This window comes from Pollachius pollachius (assembly GCF_949987615.1).
Source record: "Pollachius pollachius genome assembly, chromosome: 14".
In the NCBI taxonomy this organism is placed as follows: domain Eukaryota; kingdom Metazoa; phylum Chordata; class Actinopteri; order Gadiformes; family Gadidae; genus Pollachius; species Pollachius pollachius.
This window is the reverse complement of record NC_136947.1, coordinates 11,539,184-11,563,114: the sequence shown is the minus strand read 5'-3', so window position 1 is coordinate 11,563,114 and position 23,931 is coordinate 11,539,184. Positions and strand designations below refer to the sequence as shown.

Below are 23,931 nucleotides of genomic sequence, written 5' to 3'. Positions count from 1 at the left end.
TACCTTGGATCAACTCCCACTATAGTCTACCTTGGATCAACTCCCACTATGGTCTACCTTGGATCAACTCCCACTATAGTCTACCTTGGATCAACTCCCACGATAGTCTACCTTGGATCAACTCCCACTATAGTCTACCTTGGATCAACTCCCACGATAGTCTACCTTGGATCCATGATTGGGTGAAGAAGGTCCATAATTACTCGCTGCGTAAATCTAGAGGATCTATTTTGACTTCTTTGTTGTTTTGAACAGCGTTATGTTAACACCAAAATGTTGTAAAATACAATGGTACAATGATGCACAATGATACACAATGATACACAATGATACACAATGATACAATGATACACAATGATCTATACATCTGAGATGAGGAGGAGTGGTCAGCCTTCAGACCTTCATTCACAAACAGGATCAGCCTTAAGACATCATACTAACCGTCCCCTCCTAGATAGTAGATATAGTACTAACCCTCCACTCCTAGATATGATATAGTGCTATTAAGATACATTCCTAGATATTAGATATAGTACTATTAGGATATACACCTAGATGTTAGATATAGTACTATTATATTAGGATTACACTCCTAGATATTAGATATAGTACTATTATATTAAGATACACTCGTAGATATAAAATATAATACTATTAGAATACACTCCTAGATATTAGATATAGTACTATTAGGATATACTCCTAGATATTAGATCTAGAACTATTATAATTGGATAAACTCCGAGATATTAGATATAGTACTATTAGGATATACTCCTAGATATTAGATATAGTACTAACTCTGCACTCCTATATATTAGATATAGGCCTAGTACTTTTAGGATACACTCGTAGATATTAGATCTAGATCTAGTACTTTAAAGACATATGGATTCAGATTACGGGACTATTCTTTGTATGTAATATATCTTTCTAAATTGAGGTATTCAGCCGACAGGAACTGATGTGTTTATGTGTAGACTACATTGCATACAGAGAGCACATCCACCAGCACCATCAACACACACACGCACACACACACACACACACACACACACACACACACACACACACACACACACACACACACACACACACACACACAGCTCACCTGGGGTGAGGACCGCCCGCTTTGCGCCTCAGAGCGTCCTGGGATCAGGACGATCCTCCGGTCTCCTCACTCTCCGTCTCCTTCTTCAATAATCCACACATCCTCTTCTGAACCACGATGGCGTCTGCGTCGATTCACTGGAAAAGTTCAACTTTAGAATCCATCCCTGTGTGAGTCTCTCTGAGCGCCTCGTCCTGACCGGTGGATGCTTAGCTCTAAGGTCTCTCGGTCAAAGGCTCCCGAATTAAAACCGCTTCACCTTTAAGGGAAATCGGAGGATTGTTTTTCATCCGCTGGGTGTCAAATATAGAACATCTCCTCGTGTATCAGCCCCGTCCCCCCAAATCAGCCCACATCCATACACCTCCTCAACCCTCTCTCCTCCTAGGAGTACAGATGAGATCTCTGCAGAACCTCTCTCTCCTCTCCTGCCTTCCCTTTCTCTCTGCTTCTCTGCTCGTCCAACGCGTTAAGACACGCCTTCTTTACCCTTATTGGTTGGACAAGCGAAGCGGAAAAGGGATTGGAGGGGGCGTAGGGGAGGAGGAGGTGTTGGATGAGACTGAAAGTGGAAAGTAATATAAGAACAGGAAAGGGATCGAAAGAGACGAGCGGGAGTGATTGGAACACAGGATGAGACCTCTGCGAGGTGTGTGTGTGTGTGTGTGTGTGTGTGTGTGTGTGTGTGTGTGTGTGTGTGTGTGTGTGTGTGTGTGTGTGTGTGTGTGCGCGCGCATGTGTGTGCATGTCTTCGGGACAGGTGGTGCAATGAAAGATCTTTTCTCTTTTTTTCTCCCTTTCAATCTTTCAATCTTTCTACTTTTCTTTCTTTCCTTGCAGTCTTCAGTCAGTTACTTCATCAGTCCTTTGCTGGCCGGGTTAAGGTAAGGGTCAGGGTTTAGGTAAGGGTAAGGGTTAAGATAAGGGCTAGGGTCACTATATAGGGTCAGGGTTAAGGTAATGCAGCTGCATTGGATAGGGTTATGAATATTAACCTAACCATAGAGTGTTAGGGTTATGGTTAACCTAACCCTAACACTCTATGGCCTCTGTCCACGGTCTCTGTCCCTCCTTCCACGGTCTCTGTCCCTCTGTCCATGGTCTCTGTCCCTCTGTCCATGGTCTCTGTCCCTCTGTCCACGGTCTCTGTCCCTCTGTCCATGGTCTCTGTCCCTCTGTCCACGGTCTCTGTCCCTCTGTCCACGGTCTCTGTCCCTCTGTCCATGGTCTCTGTCCCTCTGTCCACGGTCTCTGTCCCTCTGTCCATTGTCTCTGTCCCTCTGTCCACGGTCTGTGTCCCTCTGTCCACGGTCTCTGCCCCTCTGTCCATGGACTCTGTCCATGGTCTCTGTCCCTCTGTCCATGGTCTCTGTCCATGGTCTCTGTCCACGGTCTCTGTCCACGGTCTCTGTCCACGGTCTGTGTCCACGGTCTGTGTCCATGGTCTCTGTCCATCGTCTGTGTCCATGGTCTCTGTCCATGGTCTCTGTCCATGGTCTGTGTCCATGGTCTGTGTCCATGGTCTCTGTCCATGGTCTGTGTCCATGGTGTTTTAGTATTAGTGTTAGGGAGATAGACTACAGATTAGGTTAAGATAGGTTAGAGTTAGGGAGGGTTAGGGTTAATATAGTTATAACTAGATGTTTAGGATTAGGGTTGATATAGTTATAACTAGATGGTAAGGGTTTATTTACTCATAAGTAGATGGGTAAGGGTTAGGGTTGATATACTCATACCAAGATGGGTTAGGGTTAGGGTTAGGGAGGGTAATGGCTAGGGTTGATATACTCATAACTAGATGGGTTAGCATTAGGGTTAAGGTCGATTTAACTAGATAGGTTAGGGTTGATATAGTTATAACTAAATGGTTTGGGTTGATATAGTTATAACTAGCTGGTAAGGGTTAGGGGAGGATTGATATAGTTATAACTAGCTAGTTAGGGTAAGGGTTGATAAGTTATAACTAGTTGGTTAGGGGCCTCTATTGGATGGGTTAGGATTAGGGTTGATATAGTTATAACTAGCTGGTAAGGGTTAGGGGAGGATTGATATAGTTATAACTAGCTAGTTAGGGTAAGGGTTGATATAGTTATAACTAGTTGGTTAGGGGCCTCTATTGGATGGGTTAGCGGAGGGTTGCGCTGCTGTAGATGGTAGCAGGTGAAGCAGGTTGTAATGAAACAGTAAAGGAGTGACAGCTCAATGATGGATGAGAGGGGAGAGGCTGGATATGAACTCAGTTAACAGAGAGGAAACATTCATCATCGAGGAGCTTCTGGACGTCCACAGAAACCACCTCGGTCTCTGGAATCATCTGGGACTACCTCTCGGCCAACACGCTGTTTCAGCAGCTGTTTCACCTCCTGAACATTCACACAATTACACATTCACACATTCACCACATTCTGATGTCCCTCTGGCTAACTTAACTCTCCTGTCAACAGAAAAGACTCAACACCTTCCATTGCAACACATCACAAAACCACCTGGATCTAAACTAGCTATATCCGACCAAACTAGGGTTATCAGACTTAACTAGGGGTATCAGACCTAACTAGGGGTATCAGACTTAACTAGGGGTGTCAGACTAAACTAGTGTCATTAGACTTAACTAGCCATCAGCCTCAACAAGGGGTAGCAGACTAAACTAGTTATCAGACTAAACTAAGGGTATCAGGCTAATCTAGAGTCATCAGAGTAAACTAGGGGTATCAGACTAAACTAGGGGTGGCAGACAAAACTAGAGACATCAGACTAAATTAGGGTTACCACTGGTACTAAAGTCTGATGACTCTAGTTTAGTCTGATGACTTTAGGTTAGTCTGGTATGGTACCAGACTAAACTAGGGGTATCAGATGGAAATAGGGGTATCAGACTTACAGTAACTAGAGTAATCAGACTAAACTAGGGGTATCAGACTAAACTAGGGGTATCAGATGGAAATAGGGGTATCAGACTTACAGTAACTAGAGTAATCAGACTAAACTAGGGGTATCAGACTAAACTACGGGTATCAGACTTACAGTAAGTAGGGGTATCAGACTTAACCAGGGGTATCAGAGTAAACTAAGGGTATCAGACTAAACTAGAGTCATCAGAATGAACTAGGGGTATCAGAATAAACTAGGGGTGTCAGACTAAACTAGAGTCATAAGACTTAACTATTGGTATCAGACTAAACTATGGGTATGAGACTAAACTAGAGTCATGAGACTAGGGGTATTTGACTGAACTAGTGTTATCAGACTAAACAAAGGGTATCAGACTAAACTAGAGTCATCAGACTAGACTAGTGTTATCAGACTAAACTACAGGTATCAGACTAAACTAGAGTCGTCCAACTAAACTAAGGGTATCAGACTAAGCTAAGGGTATCAGACTAAACTAGGAGTAGCAGACTAAACTAGAGTCATAAGACTAAACTAGGGGTATCAGACTAAACTATGGGCATCAGACTAAACTAGGGGTATCAGACTAAACTAGAGTCATCAGACTAAACTAGGGGTATCAGACTAAACTAGGGGTATCACACTAAACTAAGGATGTCAGACTAAAAAGAGTCATCAGACTAAACTAGGGGTATCAGACTAAATTAGAGTCATCAGACTAAACTATGGGTATCAGACTAAACTAGAGTCATCAGACTAAACTAGGGGTATCAGACTAAATTAGAGTCATCAGACTAAACTATGGGTATCAGACTAAACTAGAGTCATCAGACTAAACTATGGGTATCAGACTAAACTAGAGTCATCAGACTAACCTAGGGGTATCAGACTATAGGGGGTTGGTTTCTCCGTCGCAGAGACAGACTCCCTGGCTCTGATATGACTCAGAAGTAAATGTTCTCAAAGGGGCGGTGGACAGGTGAAGGTGTTTCATGAGTCTACATGAGACTCCTCCCACAGCCCCCTGATGCAGAGCAGAGCCTCTTGGGAGCTCGGACTCAGAACCATAGCTTTATCCTTCTTATATACTAGATAGAACTGTATATACCTTATTATTCCTACTTGTGTATGTAACTCCTCTCTACTTCTCTTCTGCTCATATATATATATATATATATATATACATACGAGGACATCATAATGAAATCATGTGGTTCTGATTGGCAAGATGACCCTGAAGAAGAACCTTAATGACAACCAATGAACACAGATGGTCCACACACACACACACACACATACACACACACACACACACACACACACACACACACACACACACACACACGCACACACACACACACACACACACACACACACACACACATACACACACCTACATACACAGCCCTACAGCAGGGGGGCTGACGGCGATCATGTCATAACACCAGGTGTTAAACTTAAAGAGAGAAAATCCCTGAACGACTTTGTAGTACGCTCGCAGTTTAAAGAAAATTATACTGCTTTGTCACTCCTTTTAATAAAATTTTCTGTGTACTATCATATAAATACACACATGTACTATCCTATAAATACAAAACATAATACAAACATACATACATAATCATAAATAATACCCACATATATATATATAATCATATAAAATACACACATATATACATAATCATATAAATACACACATATCTAATCATATAAAGTACACACATGTATATATATATGTATATAATATTAAATACAAACATGCATTATAATATCAAATACCTATAGGCCTAACACACACAATAATGTAAAATACTATTTATATTATCAATATTATTGATAATAAAATATTCCAGCAACTCAGCGGAAGGCGGGACTTCCGCTGCTGGGAGACGAGACTTCCGTTTCTGTGAGGAGACGAGCGGATCAACATGGGGTCCGGGATGCTGCTGTCTCTGTTTCTGCTGTCGCTCCCCTGGATGGTTTTCGCGGGAGAATCGAGACGAGCGCTCGGCTCGGAGCGGATGGATGAGGACCAGAGGGAGGACATGGAGTGTAAGGTGAAGAGCGTGACCGTGTCCGCGCTCCCGTTCCTCCGCGAGAATGAGCTGAGCATCATGCACTCCCCGTCGGCCTCCGAGCCCAAGCTGCTCTTCTCCGTCAGGAACGACTTCCCCGGAGCGGTGGAGGTGGTGGACGACCTGGAGAACACCGAGCTGCCCTACTTCATCCTGGGTAAGAGACAGACACACAACACTACACAGCATAACAACACAACATGATGATATCAACTACACAACATCAATAACACACACCTTCACCTCCACAACACCGAGCGGTTGAGGTGTTGAACGACCTGGAGAACACTGAGCTGCCCTACTATATCCTGGGTAAGAGACACAACATAACTACACAACATAACAACACAACATGTTCCAACACCTCCACCTCCACAACACCAAGCTGCCCTTCCTCGTCCTGGGTGAGCCAGACTTTACCTCCACAACACACAATATAAAATACTCTAAATGCTGATATTAATTACACCATATGCGGATATTAAATACACAACATGATGATATCAAATACACAACATGCTCCAACACATCAAATACACAACAGCCTTCAAACACGCCTCCAAAACATGATGATATTAAATACACACCAGCCTTCAAAATACAACATCAAATACAAAACCTGCTCCACACACTGAGCTGGTAGGCTGCTGAACCAGTGGATCCACTATGAGTTCACTTGTGTTGATGTCTGATCTGTTTTGGGGACCAGAGAACGGAGACAGTGTTTTCAGCTAATAAGCAGATCAGTTATTATATGGTTTATTGGAAAGAACTACACTAAATAACATTTAACTTGATTTAATGGAAGGAACTTAAATATGAAACATAACTTGGTTTAATAGAAGGAACTTTAACTTTATATCTTAGCTAAATACCTGAAGGGAGTGCACTAGTTTGGAAGAGCTGGCCATGGTCCTGATCCTATAACCGGACCACTGGCTGAGGCAGCTTCTCTGCCTCACTTAACTTAAACTTTAAACTAAGTTATGATAGTACACACAACACTAGTTATTATGGATCCATGCATATACACAAAATAGATATGATTGTATCTCTCTCGTTCCAGTCCAGAAGTAACTTGAGCTGTTTTCTTGTCAGTAGTAACTTGTTCCCTGTCCAGTAGTAGTTTGTTTCCTCTCCAGTAGTAACTTGTTCCCTGTCCAGTAGTAGTTTGTTTCCTCTCCAGTAGTAACTTGTTCCCTGTCCAGTAGTAGTTTATTTCCTCTCCAGTAGTAACTTAAATTAAATTAAATTACATTTTATTTGTATAGCCCTTAATCAGCATTACAGTCTCAAAGGGCTTAACAGGCCAAATACTTATGACACCCCCCTCTACCCAAGCCCCCACAACGGCAAGAAAAAACTCCCTTGAATTAGCCAGGAAGAAATCTTGAGAAGAAATACATAGTAGGGGATCCCTTCTTCCAGGGATGGTCAGGAGTGCAATGGGTGCCATAATTGACATACAGGTAAATACATGCACATCATACTAAATTGGTGATGAGGTGCTGGCTGGTTAACCATGAGGAGAGTCTAGGCATCCAGTCCAGTCCACAACACGCTAGATTAGACTGAATAGTGAATTAGAACTGAAAAGTATATAGTGGAAATGTATACTGCTATTAATTTAATAACTGTATTAACCGCGGCCATCGCCTGCGGGATTTACACCTTGAGACAGCGCGACACAGCACCACCGTACACATAGGTACAGCGTTATTTTCAGAGGGAGTCCGGTTAACACTCGGTTCTGAAAGGGTTGTTAACATGCGATTCAACATGCGGTTTAACATGCGATTTGCCATGCGGTTTGACATGCAATTTTGCACCACCGTACCAATAAGGTACAGCGTTATTATGTATACTGCTATTAATGTTGTAACTGTATTAACAAAAGCACAAACAAACACGCAGTGGTCTTCACATTGCATCTGTATCGTTTTCACACTCTTATGTTCCAAACACAAGATTGTAGAGGTGCGTTTTAAGCTTTCCTTTGAATAGCTCCACAAAGTCAGCTTCCCTGATCACCGCTGGCAGCCTGTTCCATAGAAAGGGAGCTCGAAGGGCAAACGCTCTCTGTCCAGCCGATTTCTTTTTAACCTTCGGTAGTGAAAGAATGCCAAATCCCAAAGACCGGAGGGGCCGAGAAGGACTATAAGGAATGATCAGGTCCTTCAGGTAGGATGGAGATAGTCCATGCAAGGCTTTATAGGTTAGCAGTAGCAGCTTAAAATCCGATCTGGAAGTTATCGGTAGCCAGTTCAAAGAGGCGAGAATAGGAGTGATGTGATCAAACTTTCTCGTTCTAGTCAGCAGTCTAGCTGCTGACTAGAACGTAGTAACTTGTTTCTTCTCCAGTAGTAACTTGTTTCCTGTCCAGTAGTAACTTGTTTTCTGTCCTGTAGTAACTTGTTTCCTGGTCAGTAGTAACTTGTTTCCTGTTCAGTAGTAACTTGAGCTGTTTCCGGTCAAGTAGTTAGTTGTTTCCTGTCCTGTAGTAACTTGTTTCCTGGTCAGTAGTAACTTGTTTCCTGTTCAGTAGTAACTTGAGCTGTTTCCGGTCCAGTAGTTAGTTGTTTCCTGTCCAGTAGTAACTTGTTTCCTGTTCAGTAGTAACTTGTTTCCTGTCCAGTAGTAACTTGTTTCCTGTTAAGTAGTAACTTGTTTCCTGGTCAGTAATAACTTGTTTCCTGTTCAGTAGTAACTTGAGCTGTTTCCTGTCCAGTAGTAACTTGTTTCCTGTCAAGTAGTAACTTGATTTCTTTCTGTAACTTTATTAGTATGTTGAATGATAGGCTAAAGGTCTATGAACGCAGTCGCCAAACTCAGCCAGACTACTTTATGTATTCATCATCCAGTATTTATTTTAGTGTGTCCCCCAGCTTCTCGTTTTCACTGGTTTAATCAGGAAGCAATACTGAAAATTAATTAGTGTGAATTAATTTACAGTTAATTATGAGAGTTAGCAGTAAGGTCAGTAAGCATTTCAGATTCATCTGATGGGCAGGAGCTGGCCTCATACCCTCTAGTCTCTCTCCTCTCGGATGGAACAGAGCTGACCTCTTATCCTCTTGTCTCTCTCCTCTGATGGGCAGGGGCTGACCTCATACCCTCTGGTCTCTCTCCTCTCTGTGTGCAACGTACTCCTGGTCTATATCTGGTCTCTCTCCTAGTCTGGTCGCTCCTCTATGTGTACGGTCTATGATGAGGTTATCCTAGTCTCCCTCCTAGTCTGGTCTCTCCTCTCCGTGTACGGCCTATGCTGAGGTTCTCCTAGTCCTAATCAGAATCAATTAGGGTTAGTGTCAGTAGAGTGTAAGTAGTTATGGTTAGGGTCAGTAAAGTGTTAGTAGTTATGGTTAGGGTCATTAGTATTAGTAGAGTTAGGGTCAGTAGAGGGTCAGTATAGTCTTAGTACAGCTATGGGCAGTAGAGTGTAAGTAGTTAGGGTTAGGGTCAGTAAAGTGTTGGTAGACTAAGGGTTAGGGTCAGTAGAGTGTTAGTAGAGTTAGGGTTAGTAGAGTGTTAGTAGAGTTAGGGTTAGTGTCAGTAGAGTGTTAGTAGTTAGGGTTAGGTTCAGTGTCAGGGGTTGACACTTAAGGTTGCCCGCTTGCCTGGGGCAACTAAATATAATATTTGGGTTAGTTGAGATTGATTTCTGGTTGCCCGAACGGGCAAGTGGATTTTTGAAGGTTTCTTAATATAAAAGCTATTTATTGAAGTGTTTATAAAAACTGCAGAACAACCATTTTCTTCTGCAAAATCACACAAAATAGATCAATTTATAATTGATCATTGGCTGTGTTCTGTTCTCTTGGACAGCGAGTTAATAAACACGCATCGCTACAGAGCGAACATAGCCCCCGCCTCCTTTCACTTACTCGCAGTGCGGTCTCTGGCAGTGATCCGGCACTAGTCTCGGTGTTAGCTAAAGGTTAACCAACACAGCTAGCATCTGAAGTGCAGCGCCGCCGCGACCGGTTTAGGTAGAGAATGAAGATCTAGTTGTGATAGAGGAGTGCGGTTTGGAAGTACTTTTGATTGAAGCAAACTACCAAGGAAAGTCAAAAGACTAATTTAAAGTCATGCAAATGCAAGGAACATGGTTTTGGGTTTCACAACTGTGCACATGCACAGCAATAGCAAAAACCCTGCGCAAACTATATATTATATGAAAGCTTAGCCTCCACTGATTCCAACAGTCCAAACCATATAATTCTTGGACTAAAACTTGCAAATAAAACTTAAGAAGAATCTTCCCCTTTTCTTTTAACAACCAAAAATGAAGTTTTACCTTTGTGATTTTTGTCCACAAAGTTGAATCTGATCTCATAAAACCACAATGAACCAATAATCCAGTGTCTGGGCCAAATATTGCACCTAAAATAGTATTTACAATCAATGATTAAGAGAAGGTTTCTTAGGAAAAAGGTAAATTGCCTTCAATCAGAAGACATGTTCTTCAGTGCAATCTAGTGGCCATATGTGTATTTGTCGGTGTTTGGCTTGATGTCATTCGATTATATTTGCCCTGAACTTTAAATAGAGGTGTCAAGTGTCAAAATGGTAAGATATCTAACTTTTTGTGTCGCATAGTATGACAGTGTTACCAACTGATAATGACCAATTATTTCAGGTGGAAAAGTTCTTCTACTTATGCCGTGTTCCAGCTTTATTCACTTTAACCAAGTAGTATCCACATTGAATATTTCACTTGCACAACAATCTTTCTATTGGCACCAAGATAACATATTATAGCCCATGCAGTTTTAGAGATGTACTCAATTCACTTTGTTTTCCCCTGGAACGAAAATTGTAAAGATTATCAATATTTTTCCAGATATAGTATCGAGGTTAGGAAATTCAGTAATCATGACAACACTACTATAAACGCGATTGTGTTTATTCAGTTAGACCTACGAGAAACGTGAAAGTTAAAAATACATATCTTTGCTACTACCTTGGACATTTAGTTATGCACATTTGCATAAAATCCAGATAAAAGCATGCAGGTCTGCATATAACTGGGCAATAGCTTTAATAGGTTGCAACGGTGGACTGAAATAACTTCATGGCACGATGTGACCATTTGGTCAATAAGTAAACAAAGAAGAAGTTTGTTATTTTTAAACACATACAAGCGTGGAAGCTAACATTCAGCTTCAGTCTGAGGATGAGTTTCATGAGCTCCCCAAAACCAGGCCAGGTGCCTGGCAAAAAGAGGCCCGTTCACGATTCTGATTTTAATTGTGGTAAGTGAACATGACATTCGGGCAAGTTGAACATGACCTGTACTTGCCCGATGATTAAGTGCTTTTGAAACCTTAGTGTCAACCCCCGAGTATAGTGTTAGTAGAGTTAGGGTTAGGGTCAGTAGAGTGATAGTAGTTAGGGTTAGTAGAGGTAGAGTTAGGGTCAGTAGAGTGTTAGTAGTTAGGGTTAGGGTCTGTAGAGTGTTAGCAGAGTAAGGTTTAGGGTCAGTTATTGTTAGTAGAGTTATGTTAGGGTCAGTAGAGTGCCAGTAGAGTTAGGGTCAGTAGAGTGTTAGTAGAGTTAGGGTTAGTAGAGTGTTAGTACAGGTAGGGTTAGGGTCAGTAGAGTGTTAGTAGTTAGGGTTAGTAGAGTGTTAGTAGAGTTATGTTAGGGTCAGTAGAGTGCCAGTAGAGTTAGGGTCAGTAGAGTGTTAGTAGAGTTAGGGTCAGTAGGGTGCTAGTAGAGTTAGAGTTGGGGTCAGTAGAGTGTTGGTAGAGTTAGCGTTAGGGTCAGTATAGTGTTAGTAGTTAGGGTTAGGGTCAGTGTTTGCCATCCAAGAGAGTTGCTGATGAGACTGGTTGCTTAAGTGATATCCGTAGAGACACACAGTAGAGACACAACAGCAGAGACACAACAGTAGAGACACACAGTTGAGACACACAGTAGAGACACATAATAGACACACAATAGAGACACAACAGTAGAGACACAACAGTAGAGCTGCACTGCAGCAATAGGTCCAGTAGTACCAGTATAACAGAGCATCAGTACTGACGCGGTGCGGACAGGGAGCTGAGGACTGGAACCACAGCAGTCCAGTAGTAGTGAGCTGAGGACTGAACCACCAGCAGTCCAGTAGTAGTGAGCTGAGGACTGAACCACCAGCAGTCCAGTAGTAGTGAGCTGAGGACTGGAACCACAGCAGTCCAGTAGTAGTGAGCTGAGGACTGAACCACCAGCAGTCCAGTAGTAGTGAGCTGAGGACTGGAACCACAGCAGTCCAGTAGTAGTGAGCTGAGGACTGGAACCACAGCAGTCCAGTAGTAGTGAGCTGAGGACTGGAACCACAGCAGTCCAGTAGTAGTGAGCTGAGGACTGGAACCACAGCAGTCCAGTAGTAGTGAGCTGAGGACTGGAACCACAGCAGTCCAGTAGTAGTGAGTTGAGGACTGAACCACCAGCAGTCCAGTAGTAGTGAGCTGAGGACTGAACCACCAGCAGTCCAGTAGTAGTGAGCTGAGGACTGAACCACCAGCAGTCCAGTAGTAGTGAGCTGAGGACTGAACCACCAGCAGTCCAGTAGTAGTGGAAGAGGTTGAGATTAAAAGTAAACCACAAAGCCCTGAACTCAAGTGTTCACAGAGAAAAAATAACATGTGTTTGACCCCCAGCGGGTTAGGGTTAGAACCCCCCAGTGGGATAAGGGTCAGGGGTGGAGGGGCTGTAGCTCGGCAGCTGTTATTGGTGTAGGGGCTGTAGCTCGGTGGCTGTGATTGCTGTAGGGGCAATAGCTCGGTGGCTGTTATTGGCGTAGGGGCAATAGCTCGGTGGCTGTGATTGGTGTAGGGGCAATAGCTCGGTGGCTGTTATTGGTGTAGGGGCAATAGCTCGGTGGCTGTGATTGGTGTAAGGGCAATAGCTCGGCAGCTGTTATTGGTGTAGGGGCAATAGCTCGGCAGCTGTTATTGGTGTAGGGGCAATAGCTCGGTGGCTGTGATTGGTGCAGGGGAAATAGCTCGGTGGATGTGATTGGTGTAGGGGCAATAGCTCGGCAGCTGTTATTGGTGTAGGGGCAATAGCTCGGTGGCTGTTATTGGTGTAGGGGCAATAGCTCGGTGGCTGTGATTGGTGTAGGGGCTGATGCTCGGTCAGGAACGTTTCTCTGCAGGATGTTCTTAGTGAGATCAACGACCTGCTCATCCACCTGTCTCCTGTCAGCCCTGTAGGGGGTCTGGTGAACATCAGAGTGGAGGTTAAGAAGCCACGCCCACTTCCTGTCAGGTGCTGCATTAACCAGTATGCTGTGATCCCTCTGCTGCATGTGATACCTTTACTGATGGCGTTCCAAAGAGGTGAGCATAGCGAGGTTGATGGTCTTTGAAGAATTGGTTTAGGAGTGGGTTGAGGAAGTGTCTTTAGATGACGTCTTACAGTATCTCTGTAGGCCATGGAGAGATGATCTGAAGGCGGCAGGGCAATAGGTGGAAAAGCTACGGTGAACATAGTCATGCTGTGGTGTTCAATAGAAAACCTTAGCTCCCCCTATATGCAGATCTAACTTTCTACTGGCTAACCCATACTAGGTGGGTGAAGAATGCACTCTATAACTAGAATAATAAATAATATTGATTTAAATGCTTGTGTTTTCATATATATGCATTGCATAGGTTGTGTGTGTGTGGGGGGGGGCGGGTGGGGGGAGGGGTAGGTAACTATTACCATATTGCCAGCCATTACATCTTGCAGTTGATACTAAAACAAAGTCCCACTACAAAACAATTCTCCAGACGGGCCGACGCCAACGGCTGAGAGTCCAGAGCTGCACATAACCGGTTCGTTTGAAGGTTCCTGACACGCTGTCCCTGGCTGCACGTCTGAGGTCGTCTGAATCCCAGCGTTTCATTAAGAACCGCTTGAGGCAAGAGGAGAAACCATTCTCTGATTAAAGCCATAAAACCACCATAAAACCCAGAGGAGAAGAGGGAAAAAAACTGTCTCAGAAGATTTGTTCTCCACGATTCTATCTGAACTAATGAGTGTCTCCCACACCAACATGGGTCAGGTCACCCCCACGCCCTGTCACTATTCCTCCACTCCTGCCTCTGTCACTCCTCTCCCTGGAATGTGTCACTCCTATTCCTCCACTCCTGCCTCTGTCACTCCTCTCCCTGGAATGTGTCACTCCTATTCCTCCACTCCTGCCTCTGTCACTCCTCTCCCTGGAATGTGTCACTCCTATTCCTCCACTCCTGCCTCTGTCACTCCTCTCCCTGGAATGTGTCACTCCTATTCCTCCACTCCTGCTTCTGTCACTCCTCTCCCTGGAATGTGTCACTCCTAATCCTCCGCTCCTGCCTCTGTCACTCCTCTCCCTGGAATATATCACTCCTATTCCTCCTTACCTGTCTCATGTCATGTCACGTCCAGAGCAGGGTTTAAACCTGAGTGATAAACAGGGTTCAGTCCTGAGTGATAAACAGGGTTTTGTCCTGGTGATGGACAGGGTTTAGTCCTGGTGATAAACAGGGTTTAGTTCTGGTGATAAACAGGGTTAAGTCCTGAGTGATAAACAGGGTTTTGTCCTGGTGATGGACAGGGTTTAGTCCTGGTGATAAACAGGGTTTAGTTCTGGTGATAAACAGGGTTTAGTCCTGAGTGATAAACAGGGTTTAGTCCTGAGTGATAAACAGGGTTTAGTCCTGGTGATAAACAGGGTTGAGTCCTGGTGATAAACAGGGTTTAGTCCTGAGTGATAAACAGGGTTTAGTCCTGGTAATAAACAGGGTTTAGTTCTGGTGATAAACAGGGTTTAGTCCTGAGTGATGAACAGGGTTAGTCCTGAGTGATAAACAGGGTTTAGTCCTGGTGATAAACAGGGTTAAGTCCTGGTGATGAACAGGGTTTAGTTCTGGTGATAAACAGGGTTTAGTCCTGAGTGATAAACAGGGTTTTGTGCTGGTGATGAACAGGGTTTAGTCCTGGTGATAAACAGGGTTTAGTTCTGGTGATAAACAGGGTTAAGTCCTGAGTGATGAACAGGGTTTAGTCCTGAGTGATGAACAGGGTTTAGTTCTGGTGATAAATAGGGTTTAGTCCTGGTGATAAACAGGGTTTAGTCCTGGTGATAAACAGGGTTGAGTCCTGGTGATAAACAGGGTTTAGTCCTGAGTGATAAACAGGGTTTAGTCCTGGTGATAAACAGGGTTAAGTTCTGGTGATAAACAGGGTTTGGTCCTGATGATAAACAGGGTTTAGTCCTGGTGATAAACAGGGTTTAGTTCTGGTGATAAACAGGGTTTTATTCCTGAGTGATGAACAGGGTTAAGTTCTGGTGATAAACAGGGTTTTATTCCTGAGTGATAAACAGGGTTTAGTTCTGGTGATAAACAGGGTTTAGTCCTGGTGATAAACAGGGTTTAGTCCTGGTGATAAACAGGGTTTTATTCCTAAGTGATAAACAGGGTTTAGTCCTGGTGATAAACAGGGTTAAGTTCTGGTGATAAACAGGGTTTAGTCCTGGTGATAAACAGGGTTGAGTCCTGGTGATAAACAGGGTTTAGTCCTGATTGATGAACAGGGTTTAGTCCTGAGTGATGAACAGGGTTTAGTCCTGAGTGATAAACAGGGTTTAGTTCTGGTGATAAACAGGGTTTAGTCCTGAGTGATGAACAGGGTTAGTCCTGAGTGATAAACAGGGTTAAGTTCTGGTGATAAACAGGGTTTAGTCCTGAGTGATGAACAGGGTTTAGTCCTGAGTGATAAACAGGGTTTAGTCCTGAGTGATAAAGAGGGTTTAGTTCTGGTGCTAAACAGGGTTTAGTCCTGAGTGATGAACAGGGTTTAGTCGTGAGTGATAAACAGGGTTTAGTCCTGAGTGATAAACAGGGTTTAGTCCTGAGTGATAAACAGGGTTTAGTCCTAAGTGATAAACTGCAGGGTTGAGTGCTGAGAAGTTAAAGGTTGTTAGAAGGTTAGGGGAACATAAGCTGGTCTCAGCAGATGGCAAGGAGCCTCCAAAGCCCCAGACGGTGACACCACCCGTTCATCAGGAGAAGTCCTCAGAGAAGGTCTTCAGAGGTTGATGAGGGGTCACACGCCTCGGTCCTCAGAGGTCCTCAGAGGTCCTCAGAGGTCCTTATCCACTGGAGGACTTCTCCTGCAAACTAAAGATCAAGCCTCTTTAAGCGAACCAAAGCCCACTGTACATCAGCAGTGATCAGCAACCCCTTCTGTCTGGATATCGATGTGAATTCAGGGGAAAATGATCTGTTTGATGTATTGTTTGGCCGTAAGGGTTCAGACCTCGGGTCTGATCACCATCGTTTCCTTCAGGATTCCTTCAGCATCGAGCTGCAGCCCATTAGTATTCCTTTAGGGTCTGACTTCTGCTATGGGGGTCTCATCCTGTTGCCTTGGCAACCGCCCCTGCTCATGGTCAAGTCCTGTATGACTCTGGGATGATGACCCCCCTGTCCCTGCTCTCAGGGGCTTGCCGGTTCTGCAGAGGGTTCTAGAGCGGGTTCTTTAGGGTCCTGCAGCCTGCAGCGGGTTCTAGAGCGGGTTCTGAGTCCTGCAGCGGGTTCTGTAGGGTCCTGCAGCGGGTTCTAGAGCGGGTTCTGAGTCCTGCAGCGGGTTCTGTAGGGTCCTGGAGCGGGTTCTAAAGCGGGTTCTGAGTCCTGCAGCAGGTTCTAGAGCGGGTTCTGAGTCCTGCAGCGGGTTCTGTAGGGCCCTGCAGTGGGTTCTACAGGGATTTGCAGCCTGCAGTGGGTTCTACAGGGTTCTGCAGCCTGCGGTGGGTTCTACAGGGTTCTGCAGCCTGCGGTGGGTTCTACTGGGTTCTGCAGCCTGCAGTGGGTTCTACAGGGTTCTGCAGGGTTTTTACATGATCACGAGCAGACGGAGGCACAGTTTTTACTGAGCCCCATTTCTTCGTATTTGATTGATTTACGACCAAAACAAATGATTAACAACCTTTAATCCTTTGCGTATTTACTCTGAAAGGATAACTGTAATAGCTTTGTAAACGCCCTGCCTCTGTGTATCACAGTATGCATCCTGATAACACACAAATGCACATAAATGCACACACACACACACACACACACACACACACACACATTCATCTCCAACAAACACACACACACATTCATCTCTAACAAACACACATACTCTCACACACACACACATCCAGATGCTCTTCCTCACACACAGAGCCGAGTGTTGGTTCTCTGTGCAGCGTTGCGCCCGGAGAGCTAATGCTCTCGTTCTGCTGAAGGATTACTGCGGGACATTCAGGCAGATAGTGTATAATATATGATCATATATTATATAGTAGTGAGATATTTCTGGCTTCACGTTGTTATTCATAGTCTCTGCATTCTTCAGGACACTATGCAAACATGTTAATTAGCCTGCAGCTCGTCTAGCTGCAGACTTTAATTAACGTGTCGACCACTCAGCGCAGCCCTGAGGGACGAGGACCGGCGCTTAATTACTGCAGGATGACATTTAATAAAGCAAGCGACCAACCCCCAGGGCGGTGCTACAGAGGTGGAGGTCCTACTCCACCTGGTCTATGGTACAGAGGTGGAGGTCCTACACCACCTGGTCTATGGTACAGAGGTGGAGGTCCTACTCCACCAGGTCTGTGGTGAAGAGTTGGAGGTTTATGACTATATGTTCTATATTTTCCTATATTCTAACTGGAGCCTGGAGTGTGAGGATGTGTTCCTCGATCCAACCTGAGTAGGTTCAGGGACACACCTGACAGACAGACAGACGGACAGAAAGACGGACTGACAGAGTGTGATGAGAGTACAGATCAACAACAACAGAACCATAGAGGACAGTGCTAAAGTACACAGAAGAACAACAGTGGAAACTGCATGCAGAGATCTCCATCCCTCCCCCTCCCCCTCTCCCTCTCTCTCTCTCCCTCTCCCTCTCCCTCTCTCTCTCTCTCTCTCTCTCTCTCCCTCTCTCTCTCTCCCTCTCCCTCTCCCTCTCTCTCTCTCTCTCTCCCTCTCTCTCTCCCTTCGCATTGCTCTCCCTCCCTCCCTCCTTCTCTCTCCCTCTCCCCATCTCTCTCTCTCTCCCTCTCCCCATCTCTCTCTTTCTCCCCTCTCCCATATCTCTCTCCTCTCCTCTCTGTCTCTCTCTCTCTCTTTCTCTCTCTCTCTCTCTCTCTCTCTCTCTCTCTCTCTCTCTCTCCTTCCCCTCCATCCCCTCCCTCTCTCTCTTTCCCCTCCCTCCCCTCCCTCTCTCTCTCCCAATCTCTCTCTCTCGCCTCCCACTTCTGCCCCTCTCCCGCCCCTCTCCCCATCTCTCTCTTTCTCTCCCTCTCACTCTCTCCCCATCTCTCTCTCCCTCTCACTCTCTCTTACTCTCTCTCTCTCACCCTATCTCTCTCTCTCTCTCCCCATCTCTCTCTCTCACTCTCTCCCCATCTCTCTCTCACTCTCACTCTCTCTTACTCTTTCTCTCTCTCCCCATCTATTTCTCTCTCTCTCCTGTAATGGACTGTAATAGTCTCTACTGTTCTATCATGTATACATTAGAACTTCAGTATTATATATATATATTATATATAGACTGTAATAGTCACTTCTTTTCTAACGTGTATATATTGGTACTATGGTATTATACATACATTGGTACTATAGTATTGAGTATACATTAGTACTTTAGTATTACATAGTTTATGTAGTATATATTGTCTGTGTCTCTTCTGTTCCACTGTCACACTTTTCCACCGCAGGAACATTACCCTGGAATTAGTAACCTTTGCTGGAACTGAATGTGTTTCCACTCCAGGAACCAGGGTATAAATAAAGTTCTGGGGAAATTATTGTGGGGGGGGGGGGAGACATGCAGAACATCACCCAGTACAGTACGGCTCATCGGGTAAACGCCATTCTGCTAATGTATTGATTATTATAAACTACATCCATAATCATGGCTTTCTGCTAATGTATTGATTTTAATAATCTACATCCATAATCATGGCTTTCTGCTAACGTATTGATTATTATAATCTACATCCATAATCATGGCTTTCTGCTAACGTATTGATTATTACAAACTACATCCATAATCATAACTTTCTGCTAATGTATTGATTATTATAATCTACATCCATAATCATGGCTTTCTGCCAATGTATTGATTATTATAAACTACATCCATAATCATTGCTTTCTTCTAATGTATTGATTATTATAAACGACATCCATAATCATGGCTTTCTGCTAATGTATTGATTATCATAAACTACATCCATAATCATTGCTTTCTTCTAATGTATTGATTGTTATAAACGACATCCATAATCATGGCTTTCTGCTAATGTATTGATTATCATAAACTACATCCATAATCATGGCTTCCTTCTAATGTATTGATTATTATAAACGACATCCATAATCATGGCTTTCTGCTAATGTATTGATTATCATAAACTACATCCATAATCATGGCTTTCTGCTAATGTATTGATTATCATAAACTACATCCATAATCATGGCTTTCTGCTAATGTATTGATTATCATAAACTACATCCATAATCATGGCTTCCTTCTAATGTATTGATTATTATAAACGACATCCATAATCATGGCTTTCTGCTAATGTATTGATTATCATAAACTACATCCATAATCATGGCTTTCTGCTAATGTATTGATTATCATAAACTACATCCATAATCATGGCTTTCTGCTAATGTATTGATTATCATAAACTACATCCATAATCATGGCTTTCTGCTAATGGATTGATTATCATAAACTACATCCATAATCATGGCTTTCTGCTAATGTATTGATTATCATAAACTACATCCATAATCATGGGTTTCTGCTAATGTATTGATTATCATAAACTACATCAATGATCATGGCTTTCTGCTAATGTATTGATTATCATAAACTACATCAATGATCATGGCTTTCTGCTAATGTATTGATTATTTGTCTCCCGAACAAACAGCGCTACAAGCCAATGTTTTCCCGACTGCAGGACGTGATTATCGGGTTCTGATAGCATGGAGGTGTGCAGTTGTATTGAGAAAGTAAAGTTGGGGACTCGGTCCTCAGATCTGCTGTGGAACACAGATTGGATGTGAAGGCTGGAAATGTGAAACCATCAAGAAGTACATTCTGTACACGCAGTGACAAAGGATGCTTCTCTAAGCCGCTCTACTGCAGTACTGACTGTGTACGAGAGAACATTACCTCAATCAGCTCCTCATACACACAACGAGGGAGGGGGGGGGGAGAAGGAGGAGGAGGAGGAAACAGTGGAGGAAGAGGAAGAGTAGGAGGTGCTGAAAGTTATTTGTTGATATTATACACAATGGAAAACTAGTTATTACATCCGGTCCATCTTATAAAGATAGCTGTTATCCCAATCTGAAACATGGTAAACTGTTTATGGATCTGTTTGTATTTTGGGATTTATCCCCAGAGTTTGGCAAAGGAACCAGGCATGCTCTGTTTCCAAGGTGATGTTCAGCTGTCAGCTCATCACACGGAGACACAATAAGAGAGGTAGAGAGAGAGAAGTAGAGAGACAATAAGAGAGAGCAGAGAGAGGTAGAGACAGAGAGAGGTAAAGAGAGCGAGCCAGAGAGAGACAGAGAGCTTAATTGCTGTACAACCTCAGAATTGTGTAATCTGTTTTTTTTTTTACGTGCTTTCACTTTTTATCGGGTGCTGTAATTATCCCGGAAGCATTCAATATGGCCGCTTCTGATTTAGACGGTCCTGCAGCAGTAGGAGGGATGAACACTCCCAGTGGAGCGGGGGGGGGGGTTAGTAAAGCTCAGAGCCGCCACCATAAACTCTGGTTTGATGTGCAGATCCAAGGCCTGATTTAGCCTTCTCTTTTCATGGCTGTGCACAGGCCTATTCCCACACAATGTGCATGTAAACAGGCCGCTGAAGGCTGTGAACCCACGCTGTCTCCCCGTCACCCTCCTGCACCCCGCCTCTCAAAGGCCTGTGTTCAGGGGGATCAGGGATTAAGGGTTTCAGAGGCACGGCGTCAGGTGTTGTCTAAAAACAGACTTGTTGTTTCAACCGTTACAGCTTTAACCTCAGGGAGGGCTCTGCTCTCTGGGTTCTCCAGCAGCACACTGGATAATGGGATTACTGTGATCCACCTCCACCTGCAGGGGCCGCAGCTGCTGCCAACACACTCCCCCCTGCTCTCCTCTGGAGCGTCTCCCTCCCCAACTCATCACCTCGTCCTCCCCAACTCATCACCTCCTCCTCAACTCATCACCTCCTCCTCAACTCATCCCCCTCCTACACCCAAACTCATCACCTCCTCCTCAACTCATCCCCCTCCTGCACCCCAACTCATCACCTCCTCCTCAACTCATCACCTCCTCCCCAACTCATCACCTCCTCCTCAACTCATCCCCCTCCTACACCCCAACTCATCACCTCCTCCTCAACTCATCCCCCTCCTACACCCCAACTCATCCTCCTCCCCAAATCATCACCTCGTCCTCCCCAACTCATCACCTCCTCCTCAACTCATCCCCCTCTTACACCCCAACTCATCACCTCCTCCTCCCCAACTCATCACCTCCTCCCCAACTCATCACCTCCTCCTCCCCAACTCATCACCTCCTCCTCCCAAACTCATCACCTCCTCCTCCCAAACTCATCACCTCCTCCTAAACTCATCCCCCTCCTACTCCCCAACTCATCACCTCCTCCTCAACTCATCACTTCCTCCCCAACTCATCACCTCCTCCTCAACTCATCCCCCTCCTACACCCCAACTCATCCCCCTCCCCAAATCATCACCTCGTCCTCCCCAACTCATCACCTCCTCCTCAACTCATCACCTCCTCCACAACTCATCACCTCCTCCTCCCCAACTCATCACCTCCTCCTCCCCAACTCATCACCTCCTCCTCCCCAACTCATCACCTCCTCCTCCCAAACTCATCACCTCCTCCTCCCAAACTCATCACCTCCTCCTAAACTCATCCCCCTCCTACTCCCCAACTCATCACCACCTCCTCCCAAACCCATTCTCCTCCTCCCCAACTCATCTTCTCCTCCCCAACTCATCCCGGTCCTCCCCAGACCACCAGGAAGGTGACCGGTTTATCCGTTCTCCTCTGCTGCTCTGGGCTGACAATCATCAGGGAAGAGCAGCCCTGGTTCAGGGTGACCTCTGGTTCACGTTCAGCTCTGGTTCAGCTTTGGTTCAGCTCTGGTTCAGGGTCAGCTCTGGTTCAGCTTTGGTTCAGCTCTGGTTCAGGGTCAGCTCTGGTTCAGCTTTGGTTCAGCTCTGGTTCAGGGTCAGCTCTTGTTCAGCTCTGGTTCAGCTCTTGTTCAGCTCTGGTTCAGCTCTGGTTCAGCTCTGGCTCAGGGTATGCAGGTCAGCATTCAGCGGGAAAAGATGAGTTAACCAATAACACCCAGGTTAACCATTATGGTAACAAAAAGCATCCATGTTATAGGTCACGAGGGATGTTATGAGGATCATCATCTGTTCTGTCATCAGTTAATGCCAGTGACAAGCTAGTGTATAGTGCATGGTGAGCAAGGGACCACTCTAGAAACAGACTAGTGGGAAACGTCTTCGGACAATGAGTGGGGACTAGCAGAGATAGAACCCTTTGCCCCTGATGATCCTGTAGTTTGGCTACAACATCAACCCCCCTAGACCCCCTAGACCCCCTAGACCCCCTAGACCCTCTACTCCCCCTGGCCCCCCTAGACCCCCTAGACCCTCTAGACCCCCTAGACCCCCTAGACCTCCTAGACCCCCTAGACCCCCAGACCCTCTACTCCCCCTAGACCCCCTAGACCCTCTACTCCCCCTAGACCCCCTAGCCCCCCTAGACCCCCTAGACCCTCTAGACCCCCTAGACCCCCTAGACCTCCTAGACCCCCTAGACCCCCAGACCCTCTACTCCCCCTAGACCCCCTAGACCCTCTACTCCCCCTAGCCCCCCTAGACCCCCTAGACCCCCTAGACCCTCTAGACCCCCTAGACCCCCTAGACCTCCTAGACCCCCTAGACCCCCAGACCCTCTACTCCCCCTAGACCCCCTAGACCCTCTACTCCCCCTAGACCCCCTAGCCCCCCTAGACCCTCTAGACCCCCTAGACCCCCTAGACCTCCTAGACCCCCTAGACCCCCTAGACCCCCTAGACCCTCTACTCCCCCTAGACCCCCTAGCCCCCCTAGACCCCCTAGACCCTCTAGACCCCCTAGACCCCCTAGACCTCCTAGACCCCCTAGACCCCCAGACCCTCTACTCCCCCTAGACCCCCTAGCCCCCCTAGAGCCCCAGCCCAGCAGCAGGGTAGTGTTGGAGGCTAAACTGTACCCTTCCTCCCATGCTTAGAACCCCCTCCTATGCTTTAGAACCCCCCCCCCCATGCTTTAGAACCCCCTCTCATGCTTTAGAACCCCCGCCAATGCTTTAGAATCCCCTCCTATGCTTTAGAACCCCCTCCTATGCTTTAGAACCCCCTCTCATGCTTTAGAACCCCCGCCAATGCTTTAGAATCCCCTCCTATGCTTTAGAACCCCCCCGCCCATTCACCCTGTGACTGATCTATTGAGGACAAAGTACTTATAGCGTTTGCTAAGACAACCGGCTGGACTTATTTCCAATCCTTACAGGAACAATAACAACATCCATCATAACAATACAGCAGCCTGCAGACATTCAGCTGCTCAGAACCAACCAAATGGATCCATTTAGCGTTAAATAGAAATCAGTCGTTAACATTAGCACGACTGGTTCATTAGACCTCGTTTTGTCAAACTATTTATGATTAGAAATATACAAGGTATATTCTATACTAATGAACAAGGTCTATTATAAACTAATAAACAAGGTATAT

At 45.1% G+C, this 23,931-nt stretch overlaps 1 protein-coding gene across 1 annotated transcript in view; it reads left to right on the top strand.

The window, feature by feature from the left end:
* Positions 1-5,928: 5,928 nt before the first annotated feature.
* Positions 5,929-23,931, top strand: part of astn1 (astrotactin 1) — a gene marked incomplete at both ends in the record, with an annotated part of 75,541 nt that continues 57,538 nt past the window's right edge. Inside the window, one exon of the mRNA XM_079750418.1 lies at positions 5,929-6,232. Within this exon, the coding sequence (XP_079606544.1) occupies positions 5,929-6,232 (304 nt within the window). The remainder of the gene's footprint in view (positions 6,233-23,931) is intronic.